Below are 19,149 nucleotides of genomic sequence, written 5' to 3' on the forward strand. Positions count from 1 at the left end.
GAACAGACAGTAACCTACAGGAACCAGGAGCTACCAACAACAACATATATATTCCGATGATGAAGTGGGGAGGTTTTCCACTCTAGGAGTGGAACGCTACCCCATAGCTAGGGGTCTAGCTCGCTAGCTAGGAGCTACCAATTTCACAGCTGTCTATTGATATTAAATACCGTGTATGCGGAATAAACGGGTTTACATTTTGTAACACTGATTTTTTTTTTTTGGGGGGGGGATGAATATTCCCAGCAGAAGCGGAACCGGTTAAAAACCGGTATGAACCGTTATTTTTTTGCTCCGGAGCAGAACCGGTACCGGATCGTTTATGATGTAACCGGAACGAAAACCGGAACGAAAAACGTTTCGGTTCGACACCCTGATCCAAACGAGTATTCGCTTTTATCTGCCCTTTGTTTGTATGTGTTTGTTTTATTACATACTTACTGCTTCTACAGGTCCAGGGACTCTAACAGTTGCGCAACCATGTACCCGATCGATTGTTACGTATACGCGGATGTGTGTGGATTGAGGAATAAGGATAACTGACCACTCATGGGATATTATTCACACATGCTGGCCCTGTTGGCTATCAACGAGTTACGATTAGCTATCGTCTGGAATGCTGCTGACCGGCCCACGGAATCATTCTGCGCACACGCAGAAAGAGAAAACGTCAGCGGCCTCCAACTTTATTCAGGCAGACAGCTTCGCCGCTCATGTGCAATGTAAGTTGCTCTTCCTTCCAAACATATCGCTCGCACTCCGAGAGCATGAATGAATAGATAGGAATAACGCGTCATCCATAAGATATGACCTTATTATTTATTGTATTGTTAGTGATTGTCGGTGTGCTGAGCAACCAAAGCAACTTTTTGTTTAAAAAAAGACATCCCCTACATCGTATTGATTCAAAGGTCCACGTATATACAAACCCCACTGCCCACAGCCTTAATAAACATATCCCCCTCCCCCACTGCGTACCGCTCAGTGGCTTGTTTATCCCCCCCCCCCCTAACACCACCTATATGTTTGGCAGCACCCCCTATTATATATACAGGGTGTTTGCTCTAACGTGTCTAGAAATTTTATTTAAAGCGAGCGATAAAAGAGAAATGAGGCCTATTTTTCAGCTACTTGACTAAGAAACAGGTGCTACTAGTGAAGCAGTACCTGTTTCTTACTCAAGTAGCAGAAAAGTACCACTTGCTTTTCTTTTATCGCTCACTTTAAATATAAGTTCTGGACACGTTAGAGCAAATACCCTGTATATCACATCCCTACGCTGTGCCGATAAGAGCCAGCAAGCTCGAAACTGCCGTGCACAGCTTGTGGCACGCTTGATTTGTAAACACATACCTCACGTGCAGCCATGGAGCATTCGCTCATTTCTCTATTTGTTTGTGTATAGATATATGGGTGTTCAAAATTAAGCTTTCACTAGCACTTTATAAATAGGCGAACAAAAGAAAACTGGTGCTATTTTTCTCTTCCTTGAGTAAGAAACAGGTGCTACATAATTAGCAGCACCTGTTTCTTACACAAGTAGCGTAAAGTTATCATCCGGTTTCTAGTCATCGCTGTGTTTGCGTAGCGCTCGTGAAAGCTTAATTTGGAACACCCTGTATATATATATGCTTATAAGTCCCAAACGTCGCCACACCGTTCGGACTTATAAACATATGTTCAACGTGCAGCCAAAGAGCCTCTGCTAATTTTCGTCCCTATATATATATATATATATGTAGAGGATGAGGGAAAAAAGCCATTAAAGCCATTTTTTGCCCCTCATTATAATTCACTGGCTTGCACTGTGGCATTGAGGAGTGCTCAGTCACCCTCCCAGGTGCATATCGCTCGCTGAGCGACCCCTGGTTTGCCAATTCCGAACGATGCGCAGCTACCCAGAGCTGACGAGCCGCAAACCCGGCGAAACACGTGTCCTCTGGTGCTGTCACATCGTTCCATGGGTGTATATATATATATATATATATATATGATATATATATGATATATGAAATATATATAATGAAATATATATATATATATATAGGGTGAGATTGGATTGAGAAAAGGATTATCAAACGGCCACGAAGTTTTACAGAAGTTCAGAAAAAGACGCGGAAACAGATTTTGGGGAGGTTACAAGCACTAGTTTATTACATAGGGAGACGTTAAAAAGTAAAATGGGCAAGGTGTCGACGTTTCGACAGTGCCACTGTCTTCGTCAGGACAAAAGATGCGTAGCTGGTTGCACATTACTTAAATAGGTTTGGTACATGACGTCATAATCGGTACGGGCACGCCATAGGCGTTTGTCAGTGAGTCAGATTCGGGAATATTCCAGAAGGTCAAGTCCGGGTGGTGATGTCATTCGCTGTAGGTCACTGTCCACTTTGGGAAAAATTCCGGGCAGGGTGAGGACTGCTTCAAACTTTGCTAAAAAAAAAAAAAAAAAAAAGAGAACAACAGAAAGGAAACGAAAAGGAAGAAAGTGTAGCTCATCTAGGCGGCCAGATTCCTTACCGTTGAAAGTGCTCCCAGATCTTCGTTAAGGGTTGATTGTAATTTGTAAATGAGATAAGATTCGCGTTGTTCCCTGCACCGATCTGAGCTAAAATTTGACTGGAGAATAAAAAGTGACACATTATTTAGTGAATGACCTGGTTGTTTGAAATGGCGAGAGACGGGGAGGTTTGGCTTTTTGTAACGTCAAGTCCGTGGTTGTTGAACCTGATCCGAAATGATGTTTTAGTCTGACCTACGTATTGTGCTTGGCACATGCCGCACTGAATGACATAAATGACGTCAGATGAATTACAGTCGAAGTCACCATTAATTTTGACGGAAAAATTGGAATTAGTACTTTTAAGTACTTGGGTGCTTTGCATTAATTTGCATATTTGACACCTGCGACCATCGCACGGGTCGCGATGGTCGCACGTGCGATGGTCGCAGGTGTCACATATGCAATATATATAATGCAGAAAAATAAAAGCCATTAAGGAGACAAGTAAATGACACTAGACGTGTTTGAAATCCAAAATTACAGATTAAGATGGAGTAAAGTTTCTTCCGTTGTCGCTGGAAGATGGTCCGTTGATGTAGCTCACAGATCGGAGATATTCCCAAGAGACGTCCGACAGGCGGTATTCTCGAACAATAACTGGGCTTTATTTACATAGTTATTTACATAACTATATACAAGACAATACTATAGCGACTGAAGTCACGGGGCTTTCGCCTCGTCTTCATCAAGTCGTTGCGGCTTCCACACACCGATTTTCGTGTGTCCTCCGTTTAAAAGAGTGACATTTGGGACACAACCTCCGCCAGCAAACACCAATCCCAGGAGCCCGGTTCAAACGTTTCCAACTCATGGTTGGCCTAGTTTGAATTTAGACCGAACCAGGCACCTCCTAATTGTCCGCCCACTACTCGGTATTTATGGGCAACGGACCAAGCTGTCAATCCGTGCACCGTGCAACTTTGGACAGTGCATCTTCCTTGGCCCACTCTACTGATTTATTGCCAGCGAGCATCTGGTCGCGAAGACCCCCTGAGGCGTCAAGTGTCCCCCGTCCAACGTGCCTTCCCCGAGCCTCTGTCGGGTGGCTATTGCACTGAGTTGGAAATGCACAATATTCGCGGGGTTTCTAAAAAGTACAACTCTTACATCTCCCCCCTTAAGGTACTTGTGGCGCACAATTGCGACACAAGGAACAATATTAATAAGAGTTGTGTAGCCTAGTCATTTGGATTACGATAACAACAGGCTGCAAACACTGTGTACACTGCAGTGCACTCGAGTAAGGATATTCCCTCTTATGGTCTCAGGATCATCGTCAACTTAAATACGGCCTACGACACAGTGCAGTACAAACGTAACTGAAGGTAGAGTTCACAAGCAAAGTCCCACTGCACTTGCACTCTATAGGTGCCCCATTGCCCACATCCCGTAGTGCACTAGAACTGATGGCATTAAACGATACATTATATATGGGGTTTAATCTAACGTATCGAACACTAGCCTCCCCATTGTGACTACCTCTTCGTGGGTCCTACGTGCGATTACGATCCCCAACACTTTGTCAGCAACCCATCGCGCCAGCCGGCTCCGAGTGCTCACCAGCGGTCTAGAACTGAGCGACGAGTCATATACGCGTTCGTGAGCTACTTCGAGCAACTCGCTCGTCACATTCGTGTCTGATACGGCGTTACCTGTCAGGAGCTTGCGAGAAACATGACTTGTGCCTGTTACGGACTTTTGAGGATCGCTACGGATCTCACTCTTTTCGAGGCTACATGTTTCGACCTCCGTGCTATGCTCATTCTCTGCAGGTGTTTCATTGCCGATGTGGTGCACTGCGCTGGGGCGCTTGCTCGCCTGCCCCTCGCCCTCGCACCTCAAGCTTCCGCCTTCATGACTGGGCAACTGCTCTTCGCTCATGTTAGCGTGCAAAGCAGTGCACTGCAAACGGACGTCGCTGACCTGCTCGGCACAATGGTCTTCGCCCGTGCACCGAGAATTACCGCAGTGCTGTACGTCTGTCACGACACGTGTCACCACGCGGCATTCGACATGAACTGACGCTTCTGACAAATTTTCCTCGCTATCAGTGTCTGACTGACTGATTACATCGACCTTCAGGTCGCTTATGCTGCTAGTAACATCCTCAGCATGGCTGAAAGATGTTACGACAGCATTAGACGTCACGCCCTCAATGATTGCTTCACATTGCAGCTCAAAATTACTTCGCTCTGGAGGCGACAGCTTTGAGCACGACTGATCAACTCTCCCATTTAATAGGGGGTACAAAAATCCCGCTCTCCACGGATACGGAACGCCTTGAGCATCAAGTGCCTGTTCCACGTCTCGTAGCCACTGGGCTACTGATGACGGTTCTTTGGGCATTTCCTTAAGGGACACGCTCAGCCTGCCTAGCAGGTCTCTCACCTCAACGAACTTTTGATTTGGACGGAAGGTTGCGGCTTCACGTCGCTCATTACACCTCAAACTTCGCGCATTGTTTACTCTTAGTTCGGCAAGTTGAAGTTTCAAATCTAAGATCTCCCACTTCTTTGCGGGCGCCGCTGCGATCCCACAAACGCCATGTACACATTCGACGGCGTCTATCAACGCTGCGTCTACCTCTAGCTCCTCATCGCTCCGCATGTTTTCCCTGTCTCTGTGCCCGTTACTAGCCTCGACCATAGTGCACACGGGATGTAAGCAACGAAACACCTACCTCGTGTATCTTGCTTTCGGATGATGCGTTGAGGTTCTGTCCAACAATCCAAGAACACAGTTGACCCCGGTGATGCTGCCGCTACCACGTCGCGTCACCGCTGCTTGGGTCTCTGGGTTGTCCTTGCTACTCGTCGCTGGCACAGACACCTTCACTGCAGTCCGTCGCAGTTAGCTTCCGCTGTCCGTCGCGGAGCTGCTTCTGGGCTTGGCTAGCACTGCTTTCTGGTCACAGCCGCTCCAACGGCTGCAGCCGGCAATGCTCCGCCTAACTTGCCTCGAAGTTGTTCCATGTTGCTGCTGGTCGTTATGCTTCTTCGCAAAGCTGGGATCCTGACGATGACTGGAGCTGTCCCTTCAGTTTCCTGGACACTCCGATGGTCTGCCGTTGTCTTGCGCTGCTATGCCCTCGTTGTTCCGACTCGAAATATCGTCCGCCCGTCCGAATGGTTCAACTCTCCGTAGGTGAGCATCCTGTCGGCTGCGCCAGTAAAGTTTCTTCCGTTGTCGCTGGAAGATGGTCCGTTGATGTAGCTCACAGATCGGAGATATTCCCAAGAGACGTCCGACAGGCGGTATTCTCGAACAATAACTGGGCTTTATTTACATAGTTATTTACATAACTATATACAAGACAATACTATAGCGACTGAAGTCACGGGGCTTTCGCCTCGTCTTCATCAAGTCGTTGCGGCTTCCACACACCGATTTTCGTGTGTTCTCCGTTTAAAAGAGTGAAATTTGGGACACAACCTCCGCCAGCAAACACCAATCCCAGGAGCCCGGTTCAAACGTTTCCAACTCATGGTTGGCCTAGTTTGAATTTAGACCGAACCAGGCACCTCCTAATTGTCCGCCCACTACTCGGTATTTATGGGTAACGGACCAAGCTGTCAATCCGTGCACCGTGCAACTTTGGACAGTGCATCTTCCTTGGCCCACTCTACTGATCCTCCCAGGTGTATATCGCTCGCTAAGCGACCCCTGGTCTGACAATTCCGAACGATGCGCAGCTACCCAGAGCTGACGAGCCGCAAACACGGCGAAACACGTGTCCTCTGGTGCTGTCGCATCGTTCCATGAGTATATATATATACGTATATATTCTGTGTACTACTGTTACACCCTAAGTGCCCCTCTGGTTCCGCTTCCTACCACACGTAACCATAAATGTCCGAAGTTGCAGGGGGGGGGGGGGGGGGGTGTTATTTGAGCTAGTTATACTTGCTGGCAATGACGCACAGGGCTGTTTTAACGCCCTGCGGACACACCTGTGGGGGGTGCGGACACCCCCTACTCCAAAGTTTTTGCACACCATGCGCGAAGGTGTGACATGGGGTAGACAGACACACACTTATCTGTCTGCAAGAAACACTTTGTGACGCAACTCTTTGGCGTTATCAAGACACAATGGTACGGATGTGCACCGGACTGGCACGCACACACGGACACATCGTAATCGATACCACTTGTGACCGGCGCTCGGCTTTTAGTAAAAAGAAAAGATAGTCCCGTCCTTATCATTTCGCAATAAACTGACCTGACGCAGTCATAACACAACAAACGTAAAAATTCTACTACATGGACACAGGCTGCCGCGCACGATTATTCATTATCTCGACACTCACGGCAGCGAGATAAGCAAAAAAACACTCAGAGGCATTGGGCACTCGACTATAGCAGTATTCTTCGCAAATCTTCCATATTTGCCTTAAGATTAGAACAACAACTCAAACAGACCACCGTCTTGGAACGTTGCGCGTCTCAGGTGGAGCAGACGACACTCCGACACTCAAAGAGCAGACGACGCGGCGAATGCTTCAGCATATGCAACTTGTAACGAATATCCTTCTCTTCGATTGGCAGGATGCGGAATCTTTCATACGTGACCGTATTCCTCGGCATCGTCTGCTGTCGGTCGTCTGCTAGCGTTCATCATTCATCCGTTAGCAATGTTATTGGCGGCTCATCGGCTGGCAACAACGGCACAATCAACGCGTCCCTGCAACCCGAGACGCTGCAACTTTACGAAGGCGAGAGAAAGGATATATCTGTCGTGCTTCAGATCAATTCGAGTGTAACGGTCGATAATTGGGGGAGCCAAGTTACTGTGACAGCCGACTCCGAGGACCCGGATCTGTTTGTCGTGCACGGAGACAGGACACTGGTCAAGAAAGTGGATGGTCGGTTGCAAGTGAATGCGACGATCGAAGGGGTGTTTCTGGGTCGTTCGACAATATCTTTCACGGTAAGCTTCATTTCATAGACTTTCATTTTTCTTTCATTGTGTGTGTAGTTTTATTTTATTTGTCTATATATGTGACTTTGTGGCCAGGTATAGATGGCCCTTCTTCAAACGTCACGTCACGTTCATGGGCCCACACTTACGCATAAGCCAAAAACATGATCGTATGAAGGCTATGACTTCCAGGTGCATGATTTGTTGTGATTTCTTGAAGTTAAAACTGCACATACACAAATACAGTAGAAGGTAAGCAGGCTAGATGAGAACAGGTAAAGTCCACCTGAGCAATGTCAGACCGAAGTAAAGTGGTTATGGATGATACCAACACCAGTCAATACAAAATTACAGTTACCCCAAATCTTTAAACTGATATTTTAGCTGAACCCGAAACTATTTCATTTCCAGACTTCTGTAGATACCACAATCTTTCACTGTCTTAACCGCAGTACACATTTCCCATTACAGACACCAAAACACAACCACTTTTGCAGTTCTTCCTGCTCTGCCGTCTAGCGCCCACTGTCGTGGTTGCTTTCTGGCTTTGGTGGGATCCGTTAGCTACTCGGACAATTTCCCGAGCTGCTTAATCCAGTGGAACTGTGTGTCCAGTGGGGATGTTCAGGAGCAAAAACGAAAAATGGTGAGCACTCGAGGTGCCGCATCACTGCCTGCCCCACGATCGAGTGCAGATCACAAGTTGCTTGGTGTCTCCAGATTTATGCAGGCGGAGCACACCCGAACGAGAGTCCAGGAGAGAGCTTTTCTTCTTCACGCCATTATGTTATCACAGTTTCCTCCAGGAAGTGGCTTATGGGCCTCCTCTCAAGATATCAGTCTCGTACAATATCTTTTTAACCTTTCTCTAAGAGCTTCTAAAGTACGCGTTAAGTACGAGTTCTTCTCGGGAGACCTAACGGCCATGGAGCACGTATTCAACAGTACAGAGTTCGATATAGTACATAATTTGGAGTAGATCTAGACGTACTGAGCGCGAGTCACGGACGGAGTACGAGAGAGAGAAACAAAGAGAAAGGTAGAGAAGGAAAAAAAAAAAAAAAACAAAGACGTGTGCCGCGCCGGTGCAGCCAGCTGCTCCAGAACACTTTGTGTGCGTGCGTGTTTTAAACCAGGACAGTATAATCGCTTTCTTGATATATTGTGAGCGCTGAGTCTTTAAAAAATGGCCGCGGAACCCATGTCTTTGAGACAGCGCGCCACGGCGTCGTTGCTGATTCGGCCAGTCCTCTAGCACCTGGAGTGGTCGATGATCTACCCTATATCCACGGCACATCTTCAGAGACTGTAGACGTGGGCGTTTGGCAGCACACAAATTAGGTGCTCCACATCTTCGTGTTCTTCACAAGTTGGCCCAATTCGGCTCCTGTGTCGTTGAATATATCTTCCTCTGTACATAAACAAAGATGGCATTCAAGGCCATCGCTCACGCGATTCTCGCAACATTCGCCTTCATTCCTTCTTCGGCTCTCAGACAACACTGCACGTATCACCCTCGTCGCTGTCATTGTATTCCACAGTTGTACGGAATATTGCTTGTAGGGTAAGGTTGAGGTGCAGATGATTGATTAACGGACTGAGGACTCCCATAGAGGGGAGACGACAGGTGCAGTTGGGTTCGATCCGTACACCGAGCTTTCCGTCATTAGAGTAGTCCGTGGAAATTTGTTGAAGTGAAAGTCACGTGAATTTATCGGTCGTATTCCTAAAAGGACGGTTGATTGATCCCTGAAAGACGATTGATTTACGGACTGAAGACTCCCATAGAGGGAGACGACAGGCGTGCAGTTGGGTTCGGTTCGTACACCAGGCTTTCCGTCATTAGAATCGTCCGTGGAAATTGGTTGAAGCGGAAGTTACGTGACTTTGTCGGTCGTATCCCTAAAAGGATAGTTTGCTGTCCAAGCATCGGTGCGTTGATTTCTGATGCGGACAGCAGTGTATTCCGAACTTTATCCGGCCCGTTCATTAGTTTCCCGCAGCTCGAGCGGTATGATTTATTGTAGGCATCCGAAAACAAAGAGATCCACGGAATTAGGCTTTCGCGCGGAGGAGAACGCGCGCGCGACGTCTGTCTGAGAATGTGACGCCAAGAGGGCGGTCCGTTTCCCTGGCATCGAGATGCGGCTTCCTATCGCCAGTCCTGAAGCAACGTCACGAAACATCACGCGCGCCGACCGCCCCCTCCGGTAATATGCTCCTCCCCCGGCGCTCGGCCGCGCTGCCGATGCCCGCAGGAAAGTACTGGAACTCGGAAAATACGTCGGTTTCGAACGAAAGGGATTGACAGGGAGTTGTTCATCGTCTATCGCATACGACCAGCACGTTTTTTTCCACAGATTCGTTAGGGAGCGTGCTGGTATACATACTCCAAACGGTAAAACCCGAGACAGGAAAAGAAGGACAAAGACGACACGTTCTCCAACACAGCTAAAGATTTATTGACAGGGGAGGCCTTCAATCCCAACACGCTAACGCCCAGGGGGAATTGTGTCAGTGTCCTTTCTATTTCTCCCTTGCCAGTTGCCACCTGTCCGGAGATTGCGTCGTCTTTGTCCTTCTTTCCCTGTCTCGGGTTTTACCGTTTGGTTCTTAAACGGTCCTAAACTCGACACTTAGCTTCGACTCCAATGAGTGGAGGAAAGGAACTCCCCTCCACTTGAGGATCCATTGGGCTTCAAGGAAGCATCGGCTTTGCAGTGTAGTACTCGAAGAAAGCGTGAAGGGTTTCCTCCGTTTCCCGAATGAAAGTTCTGTTACGTTGACAGATGACAGCAATACCAAAGGAAGAGCCGAGGACCGTTTAAGAATACGATTTTTTTTCTCGCTTTCAACCCAACTCAATACGACAAGTCCCCCTGTCCCCCACTCTTTCCTACTGTCCTCTCTCCGTCTGTCCACATCTGTACGCCGCTTATGGCCACAGTTGCTTCGCGGCGCTAACACGCAATCAAAAAAAACAAAAAAAAACAGACGACAAGACGCATTCCCAGCACAGGGAGCTTAGTAAACACAATCTTGCGAAGGGATTCCTGGGATTGTAGAGCTCTATTTCGTTCCACAGACGACAGCAATGGTGGGTGTCTCTCTATTGCAGATTTGCATCGACGATCAGACGAACGAAGAATGCATGCACGTCTCTTATCCAGTCGCCATTTTAAGGGCCCCCTCCGTATTACGAACCATGTTCCCCGTACTCATAGTCGCCATCGTGTCCATAAACTACATCAACATGGGATGCCAAATCGACATCGGCAGCGTCTGGAAGAAACTCAAGACGCCGCTAGCTCCTCTGGTCGGATGCTTCTGCCAATTCCTCTTCATGCCTCTGGTACTATACAAGAGTGCAGAGTTTGAAAGTCATGACTAATGCGTGGAATGTTTTTACATCCAAGGTATCATACGGAATCGGGTTGCTTTTGCTCAAAAGCGCGGTGCTAAGGTTCGGGTTCTTCCTACTAGGCTGTTCCCCTGGCGGCAATTCCAGCAACCTATGGACGCTCCTGCTGGACGGTGACGTTACTCTAAGCATCGCCATGACTTTCGTCAGCACTGTAGCCAGTATCGGTGAGTTTATTGTCCCCATCCTATATAATACCCCTATCACACGGCAAACTGAATGGCATTCCCAGCGAATGACAGTTGCACCGAATGTCATTCGCTTGTATTGCATCGAGCTACACGAACAAACAGATACACGAACACTGTCGATAATTAACACACCAGGGCCGAACATATGAAGCATTATACAGGTACACTAGTTGTCTCTTTATTTCTTTTTCTTGAAACTAGCGAAGCATTAGATTATATTAGAAAAGGGTTGCGTTTTCGACTACGCTCAGTTGGCTAAGTATCACACAAGCTAAGACAAGTCAGAAGTCTATCTGCGCCACCACAGCAACGTGGCGACTGGGTACGAGGGTAGTTCTCCGAAAAACAGTGTTTAGCCTTCCTTCCTTCCTTCGCGTCAAAAGTTATCAAATTCGTGCTAAAATATTGGAGTACAACTTTTCATTCGTATTTCATTTCTGCGCACAGTTTATCGTTGTTGTTTTTGCAACCTCTCTACAACGGGACAAGCGAATGAGTTCCCCGAAGTCACTCGCATGCATTGCCATCTGGTTTCATCGTGTGACAGGGAACGAATGTCATTCAGTGCGAATGTCATTCGCTGCGAATGGCATTCAATTTTTTTATTCCGTGTTAGCGCCGCGAAGCAACTGTAGCTATGAGCGGCGTACAGATGTGGACAGATGGAGAGAGGACAGCAGGAAGAAGTGCGGGGAGGGCATTCATTTTGCCGCTTGACAGGGGTATAATACTGGTGTTTATTGAGCCTACAGCCTAGCGCGGAAACGCTATATATAGGTATAGTACTAAGCGTGCAAGATGACTATAAATAAAACAGTCAGCGGAGACGCCCCCTGTTGCCAAGAGACAGATGCCAGAGCTCGATGATGTCACCTATACTCTTGGAGAATCCGAAACTATTGAGCCTTGTGGGTTTTTTCATAGACGTACCTCGGGGATTCCTCCGCCATGGTGTTCCTCGAGTAGACCCAACGTTTCCAGCAATCTAGTAATGTTGAGTAGACCTGTGCGCTCAAGGAAGCGTTTTGTACGTGTTTTGCGGGGAAAAAAGTACAGCTTCCGCGATGGCGCTCGGTCTAGTGATGCAAATAGTGATGCATATAGTCGGCTATGGGAAAGCTGTCGGGGAGCAGACAAAAACAGAAGAAGAAAAAAGGCTCACTCCTACACAAGTTTTACAATACAACGAGCAGCTTTCCATCGGACGCTGACCTTGAGCTTCTCATGCCGCTCAAACCAACCGCAATGTCACGGCAGAATAAAAGCGCTAAAACACAAGGACGACGGACACACAGTTAGCGCACTAACAACCATTTATTTTTCGACACCAACCGTTCCTTACATTCCCTTTCCTTCGTTGTCAACCCAATGGAAGCGCTGCTGACGCACTTGTCACCCCCCTCCGCTATCAAGAAAGCTTCCCAGGCAGCACAATGTACTGAAAGTCAAGTGCAATAGGGGTGGTCGGGTAGGTGGAAGGCCTTGAACAGACTCGTGAAACTAAAGAACATTGATAAGACACTTACTGTCCACCCCTGTTGCACTCGACTTTCAGTACATTTTGCTGCTTGGGAAGGCAGACAACCACAATCCCTCACATGTAAAAAAAGATTACCAGAACGTGCAGATAGATTATACTTGTGCTCTCTCAAACGCAATGTCACGTGATACTCTCTGCACTGGATTGGCTGGCATTGCAGTCTCATGAGTGCGTACGATTTTATGATGAGCATCTTCTTTCGCTGCTTGCAGTGCATCAGCCATACGTTACAGCTAAACGGAAAGAACTTGTGTCGCACGTGATTCTGTTTTCGTTGTCACTGTGCCAGTGCGAAAACGAAGACGGGTACGAAAGCATCGATAGTGAGAACCAAGTCTAGCTATCGATAGTAAAGAAAAAACAAAAAACAGTACTATTGATAGTCAGTTATCGTAAAACAATCGACAGTTTTCACGCTATCGATAGTCAACAATCGACAGTTTCCCAACACTATCGATGGTCAACAGTGGGTAGTTTTTCAACACTATCGATAGTCAATTTGTCGATAGTTCTGCAACGTGCTTCAAATTCTGGAAACATTCTTCGCCTGTAAGAAAACCAAGAAAACCAACTGTGACAGCGCTGTGGACATGGACGCTTGTTTGTTTGTTTGTTAAGGGGTAGGGAATGTTAGCCATCCTGGGGGAGGCTTGCGTTACTACGAGTTGCGTCGGCACTGCTAGCGTCGCAAACGTCGACGATGAGTGTGCGACAGTCAGGCTTTTTTTTTTTTTTTTTTGTTATTCAAACGAGTATTGAGAATTGCAACGAGCCGTTGTCAGCAAACATCGACAGAAAAGGCCAATAACAAGGTATGGGAAAGGCTTGACGCCGAACATATTCGGCCACACACTGTCAAACAGAATAGCTGCGAGGGAAAAGGATTACCAAGAGACACTCGACAGCCGCATGGAGGGATTTATGTCTTGGAGCAAAACAACCCGATCTGTTTTCCCGAATCGAGCATCTTCTCTAGCAAAGTTCCAAAGTTGTGACAGCCAGGACAACGTCACCAACTGAGACTCGGCAGACGTCTGAATCTTGGATCTGGTGCGGATCAGTAACTTCCCGAGGAATTGATCTCGGGAAGGGCGGAGTCACTAAATAGGTGCTCGCTATTTAGGAGCCTTGCGGCAGGCGAAACAACTGTAGCTGCACTTCTGTCTAAGCCTCGTTCCCAGGTTCAAGTTTAAGGTCTAGGCCCTGAACTCCGGCTGTCTCGACTCGAGGAGTGCTGGAAGTAGCTACGGCACAACCACGAACTACTCAAGGAAACCGCGGTGGACCTTCTCCATTAGAGGGGCGTTCCCAGTAAAGATCGGTTTATGAAGCGCAATGCCGGAATAAAGGCTTATAAAACCGGTTGTCTATCTCGATTCTGTTGTTGCAGACGCAACCGCGCCATTTCTCCCACACACTGTAAACGATAAGGAGCAAGTGTGTCTCGTGACGCCGTACATTTCGGACCACGAGTGCAATATCAGCATCCGTCACAGACATCTGAACTCAATTGTTTTGGTTTCATTGCCGTTTATGACATGGTCACGTCAGATAAAAGACGAACGAACCACCCTAGAGTGCCTCTACGCTCACCTGTGTAGTGAGGTTAGAGGGTAACAAGAGACCCTGCGTACCTGTAGGTAGTAAAGTTACCAGGAAAATATATCGTGAAGGGTTCTACGGGAAGTTTAAATGGGGGAGAGGATTTCACCCCTCCCCCGATTTCAGAGGGGTTGGACCCGGGCACCCTTTCATGCTCAATAACAGTACTTACTATGGTTCCGTTCCAGGAATGATGCCTCTGTGGACCTTTATACTCGGACGTCACATCGCTCCAGAAACGGGTTCCTTCAAAATCCCTTTCAGCAACATCGCCGGAAGTCTGGCAGCACTCGCCATACCGATCGGCGTCGGGATGCTCATTCGTCGCCTGAAGCCCGACTGGGCCGAGAAGTCCAAGAGATACATCAAGGCCACGACTCTAGTCATACTAGTGTTCATCCTCGTCATCAGCTGCACCGTCAACCGTTACATTTTCTTGCTGATGACGTGGCAAACATTCCTGAGTGGTGCTCTGGTTTCGTGGAGTGCGTACATCTTCGGTGCGCTAGCTGCCCTCGTGGTTAGGCTTAAGAAGCCACAAGTCATCGCTCTAGCGATAGAGGTCGCCTTTCAAAATGGTGGTATCGCGACGGTGATTCTATACACGTCTCTCCCCGAACCAGACTCTGATATTGTGATTGTACCTGTCGTCTGCCAAATCATCTTGCAGGGCGTCCCGCTGTACGTGCTACTGCTCGTGCTGAAAATAAGAAACGCCATTCGTGTGCGGTGGGGTGGTAAGGAGGAGGAGAAACAAGCAGACGAGCTAAAGCCTTTGCCGCCGGATAACTGCGGTTGCGGGAAGACAGCGACTGAACGTAACGATGATGTTGAGAAAGCAGACGAGAAATTGAATGACGAGAGCGGTAGAGATGACGATGTCGATGGAAATGCGCCGAGGAAAACGTGACCGTTTACGAGCGCCTTCCAGGACTGTTTTAGATCGATGAATGTCGCCTGTTACCTGTTATATGTTCAGAGATAAGTCCTTTATTTTGTACATCTGGAATATCGAATTATACACTGCCACATATTTTTACTCGTATTTCTACAACTGCCTGGTTTCCTGATTTTGGTGAAGGCTTCAATCGTGGTCAGATTCAACCGCTCACAAGTGACCTTCAGTTCCGGTTAAAATATCGCCCGACGAAACATTGAACTCCATCATGTAGGCGCTGACTATCAGGGGCAAATGAGCCAGAAGCGGAACACAGCGAGCTAGTGGACCATTCATGGAGGAGCTTGTTGAGCTCGCCTAGTTGATGTTGGTGATACTGATACCTAGTTGATGTAGTTGGTGGCGTCGTTCATAACAGTTGTCACGCGACGCAAAGGACGCGTCCGCACTCCGGACCCTCCCAACACCACCTAGGAGAGAAGGTCTCTCCTATATCCCCTCACCCTCGCGAAACGTCTCGCCTACTGGATGGTTTCGCTCCAGCGAAGCGCGTGTCGTCTGCTTCTGTGCCGCTTCGTGCTTTTGTCGCCGGGACCCCGCTTCCGCGTAATTGGCCGACGCCCATCGAAAACAGGCTGGGCGATGGAGTAACTTGCGGTTATCGTGGTACAGGGAGCATCAAAATGAAGACTACTGAGGGATGCTCGCATGTTTCCCAGAGCAAGAGGGTTAGCACACCTCTCCCTCTTCTGTACCACCATCATCTCTCCCCTCCCCTGGGTGCACCGAGCCGCCTCTTCAGAGCAGGCTCACCGCACCTTCCCTCTAATCACCCCCACCCCCACGACGCCTATCAAGCCCGAAACGCATGGGACGTTTTCCCAGCGTCAATAACGTCGCGCGCACGCCATGGCCTTGCACACGCGGCGAAGAAACGCCCGCGAGGCGACCACCAGAAACGCATGGGGCGCGTACGGAGCGAGTGTCGCGCGCTACTGTTGCTATATTCGTCGACCACAAAGGCCTGTTAGAACGTGTCGAGGCTCTTCTTTCCTGTGGTTCATGCGTTCCTTCATTCCAGATATCATTCAAATGTACGAGTAAGGGCCAGTTCTCACTTGGCGACGCCCAGCGCGGCGTCGTGAGCGGGCGGCGGAAATAGACGCGCATTTCCGGAGTCCGGAGAGGAGAGACGTCGAGCCAAAGAAACTGCCATGGCGACCTTCTTTCACTACGTCGGCGAGAGCTGCCGAGAATGACAGCTGGCGACCAATTAGGTGACACAGAAAGGCCACGCCTCCTGATTTTTCGCCTGCTTTGGACGACGGAATGCCACTGTGGTGGGAACATGAAAATCGTGCGCGCTGACGGGACGGTGGAAATGCGCCTCTACTTCCGCCGCCCGCTCGCGACGCCAAGTGAGAACTGCCCCTAAATTTAGTGTAGTGGATAATGTCCCAAAAATGTATGCGAGCTAAATCGCAACCTTGTCTCCCGCGCGGCGGTCATCGTTCTGTTTACTTCTCGGAAAATGCGCCCAGACGTGCGCGAATATTTGTAGTCGACAGATTCCGGCGTACGCTCTCCGCCCGTGTTGAAAAACCGCATTTTCTGAGGTCACACGCACGCCAAGCGCGCACGCGTACTGAAAACGTCGGGGAAACGCTCCATGCGTTTAGGCCTTCAGAGTAGAATGACGTTACGCGGAGCTGCGCTGGCCTTCTGTCTAGGAGGTGTTGACTCCCCCCACCCCACCCCACCCGTGATTTACCCAGCGATTTTTTATTTACGGCATACCTGTAATGATGGGCCCCATCTTTTCCTCGCCTCACGTTTGCCATTGCGATTCTGGATAAACTGCCGCCCTCTCCGGCGGCTCAAGGTCATGCGCATAGGCCGTTGCGAAAAAGGTCCATTCTCTCTCTGAAAAAACGTCACTCCCTAATAACCAATGAGGGCGCGACGCTGAGGAAAGTTGAACGCTGCGGCCGTCTCACGAGTCATGATGCGACAACAAATCCTCTCCGACAAGGCCACGTCAACCAATCCACTGATCGGGATAGGTGCGAGGAGGTAGGTAACTCTATTCGATGCGTTTCTGTCGCACTCATGAAAGCGGCTCCAAGCGCTGTGTTCTCAATCCTCTGCTTGGAGGTGAAGTCACGCCGCCGGAGCTTCTGCAGCCGGGGAAGCAGCGCTAATATTTAAAATTAGCATATTTAATAGGGTTTATTCACATGACGTCATCCGCAGGAGACCGCCACTGTCGCTAGCAGGCAGATGGCCGCCATATTGTAGGTACCATCCGAGCCGTTGCCCATATCTCTCTCACTCACTTATTTGGTGTTTCAAAGTAATTGTGCCGCGTGATTTGTAGCATGTCCACGCAATTTTCACGTTTTCCAGCCAAACGCATGCGGCAGCGAACGAAGGCGGGAACGAGACTTCGAGGGACCTACAGTGAAAGATGAAAGTCACTGAAAAGGTTAGCCAGCTGTAGGGATCGAACCCACATCTTCTGGATTACCGCCCTAGAGAGGTCCTAGGTAGAGCCCTGGACCGGTAATCCAGAAGATGTGGGTTCGATCCGATACAGCTGGCTAACCTTTTCAGTGACTTTCATCTTTCATCGTTGATTTCTTAGGCAATTTGAGGCTTTGTTTGTATCTGTCCCTTCTATGTGTTCCAGCCTCAGAACGTCAGTTTCCCTCTTGACCTACAGTATGGCGGCAAAGTGACGTCACACACACACACACACAAAAAAAAAAAAAAAAAAAACAGCCAGGTATAGGTTGTCGGGTTTCCGGTTGTTTCAAAGATGGGTTTCCCGATGAAACCGTCCCTTTATGCGGTTACAACGAAACAAGAGATTCTGCTAGGTTCTGGTTAACCACAGACACCAAGGCTCACTTCCCCCACGAGTCAGCACCACTGTGTGGAGAAGGTACCTGATGCTCTCTCCACTCGCACGAATATTTCCTCCCCAACCCCCAACAAGTTTCATGCGACGAAAGATGAAAGTCACTGAAAAGGTTAGCCAGCTGCAGGACCCGAACCCACATCTTCTGGATTGCCGGTCCGGCGCTCTACCAATTGTTGTTCCAGCCTCAGAACATCAGTTCTTTCATTTCTTTCAAGTTTCATCCGTGCATCCTGCAAAAGGAATCAAAGCCAAAGCCTATCGTAGCTTTCAAAATTTTGTTTTGGAACCGAACGTTGGTTTGCCATTGGCGTGACTCCAACGCAAGACATCCTTGTGGAGAAGTTAGTGCTGTAGATACCTGCAGATATCAAAATGTGCAATGGGACTGGTTCCAAACTTTGCAGTGCCCAAGTACCAAAATGTATTGAGGTTGGTGGTACAGCTTCGGACAAAAGTTTACGGAACACTGAGGTGTCTCATTTCTCCATTGGAGCAGCAGCCTAGCAGCACACAGGAACAGACACAGCTGAGAGATGGATAGATAGCCTGTCTCCCGTTCCTTATTTGATGTCTACCAGACAGCTAGCAGAGGGCCGCTTCAATGAAGAAATACGCCAGTGCCGTTAACTTCTATCCCAAGCTGTACTATCCAAAGCATGGAATTGAGTGCAGCATCAATGTGTAGCGCACAAAGAAAGGTGGCATTCTTGCTCCATGGTGTAGGTACACCAGATTTTGGTGTCTAAATTTTACACCGCAATATCTATCTCACAAAACATCTACCATCTACAGGATTTTGAAGGCGTGCAGGTGCTTTGTTGCAGACATATATAGCCGATGCCACATTTCACCTAACAGCTCACCAGTTTCATGCAGCAAGCCTAGTCTCAGAATCTTGTTCCTGCCTTTCCGAACAGGGTGTCTGCTGTTCACTGAAACTTCCAGCATGTCACTGCATGCTTTGGAACTCAGACAGGAACACTTGTGTGGCAGCAGCAAAGAGAACCTTTACCAGAGCAGTCTTCAGAAACCCCTAGACCATGCATAGACTCTGGAGTGTGCTGCAGGGGATATCACTGACAACCACACAAAG

General features: G+C 48.5%; 1 protein-coding gene across 1 annotated transcript; it reads left to right on the forward strand.

The window, feature by feature from the left end:
- The first annotated feature begins 638 nt into the window (after window positions 1-638).
- On the forward strand, window positions 639-15,268 carry LOC135391133 (ileal sodium/bile acid cotransporter-like). The gene is made up of 5 exons (XM_064621236.1): window positions 639-722; window positions 7,109-7,490; window positions 10,600-10,833; window positions 10,898-11,069; window positions 14,424-15,268. Coding segments are annotated over exons 1-5 (1,512 nt in total). The 5' UTR covers window positions 639-720; the 3' UTR covers window positions 15,146-15,268.
- Window positions 15,269-19,149: the final 3,881 nt, after the last annotated feature.

Source organism: Ornithodoros turicata, chromosome 4 (genome assembly GCF_037126465.1).
Source record: "Ornithodoros turicata isolate Travis chromosome 4, ASM3712646v1, whole genome shotgun sequence".
Lineage (NCBI taxonomy): Eukaryota > Metazoa > Arthropoda > Arachnida > Ixodida > Argasidae > Ornithodoros > Ornithodoros turicata.

Bases quoted from the DNA above. Each gene is read 5' to 3' on its own strand.
- LOC135391133 (XM_064621236.1), top strand. The intron at 7,491-10,599 runs GTAAGCTTCATT...TCTCTATTGCAG, and splicing joins GTTCGACAATATCTTTCACG to ATTTGCATCGACGATCAGAC. The intron at 11,070-14,423 runs GTGAGTTTATTG...GTTCCGTTCCAG, and splicing joins CAGCACTGTAGCCAGTATCG to GAATGATGCCTCTGTGGACC.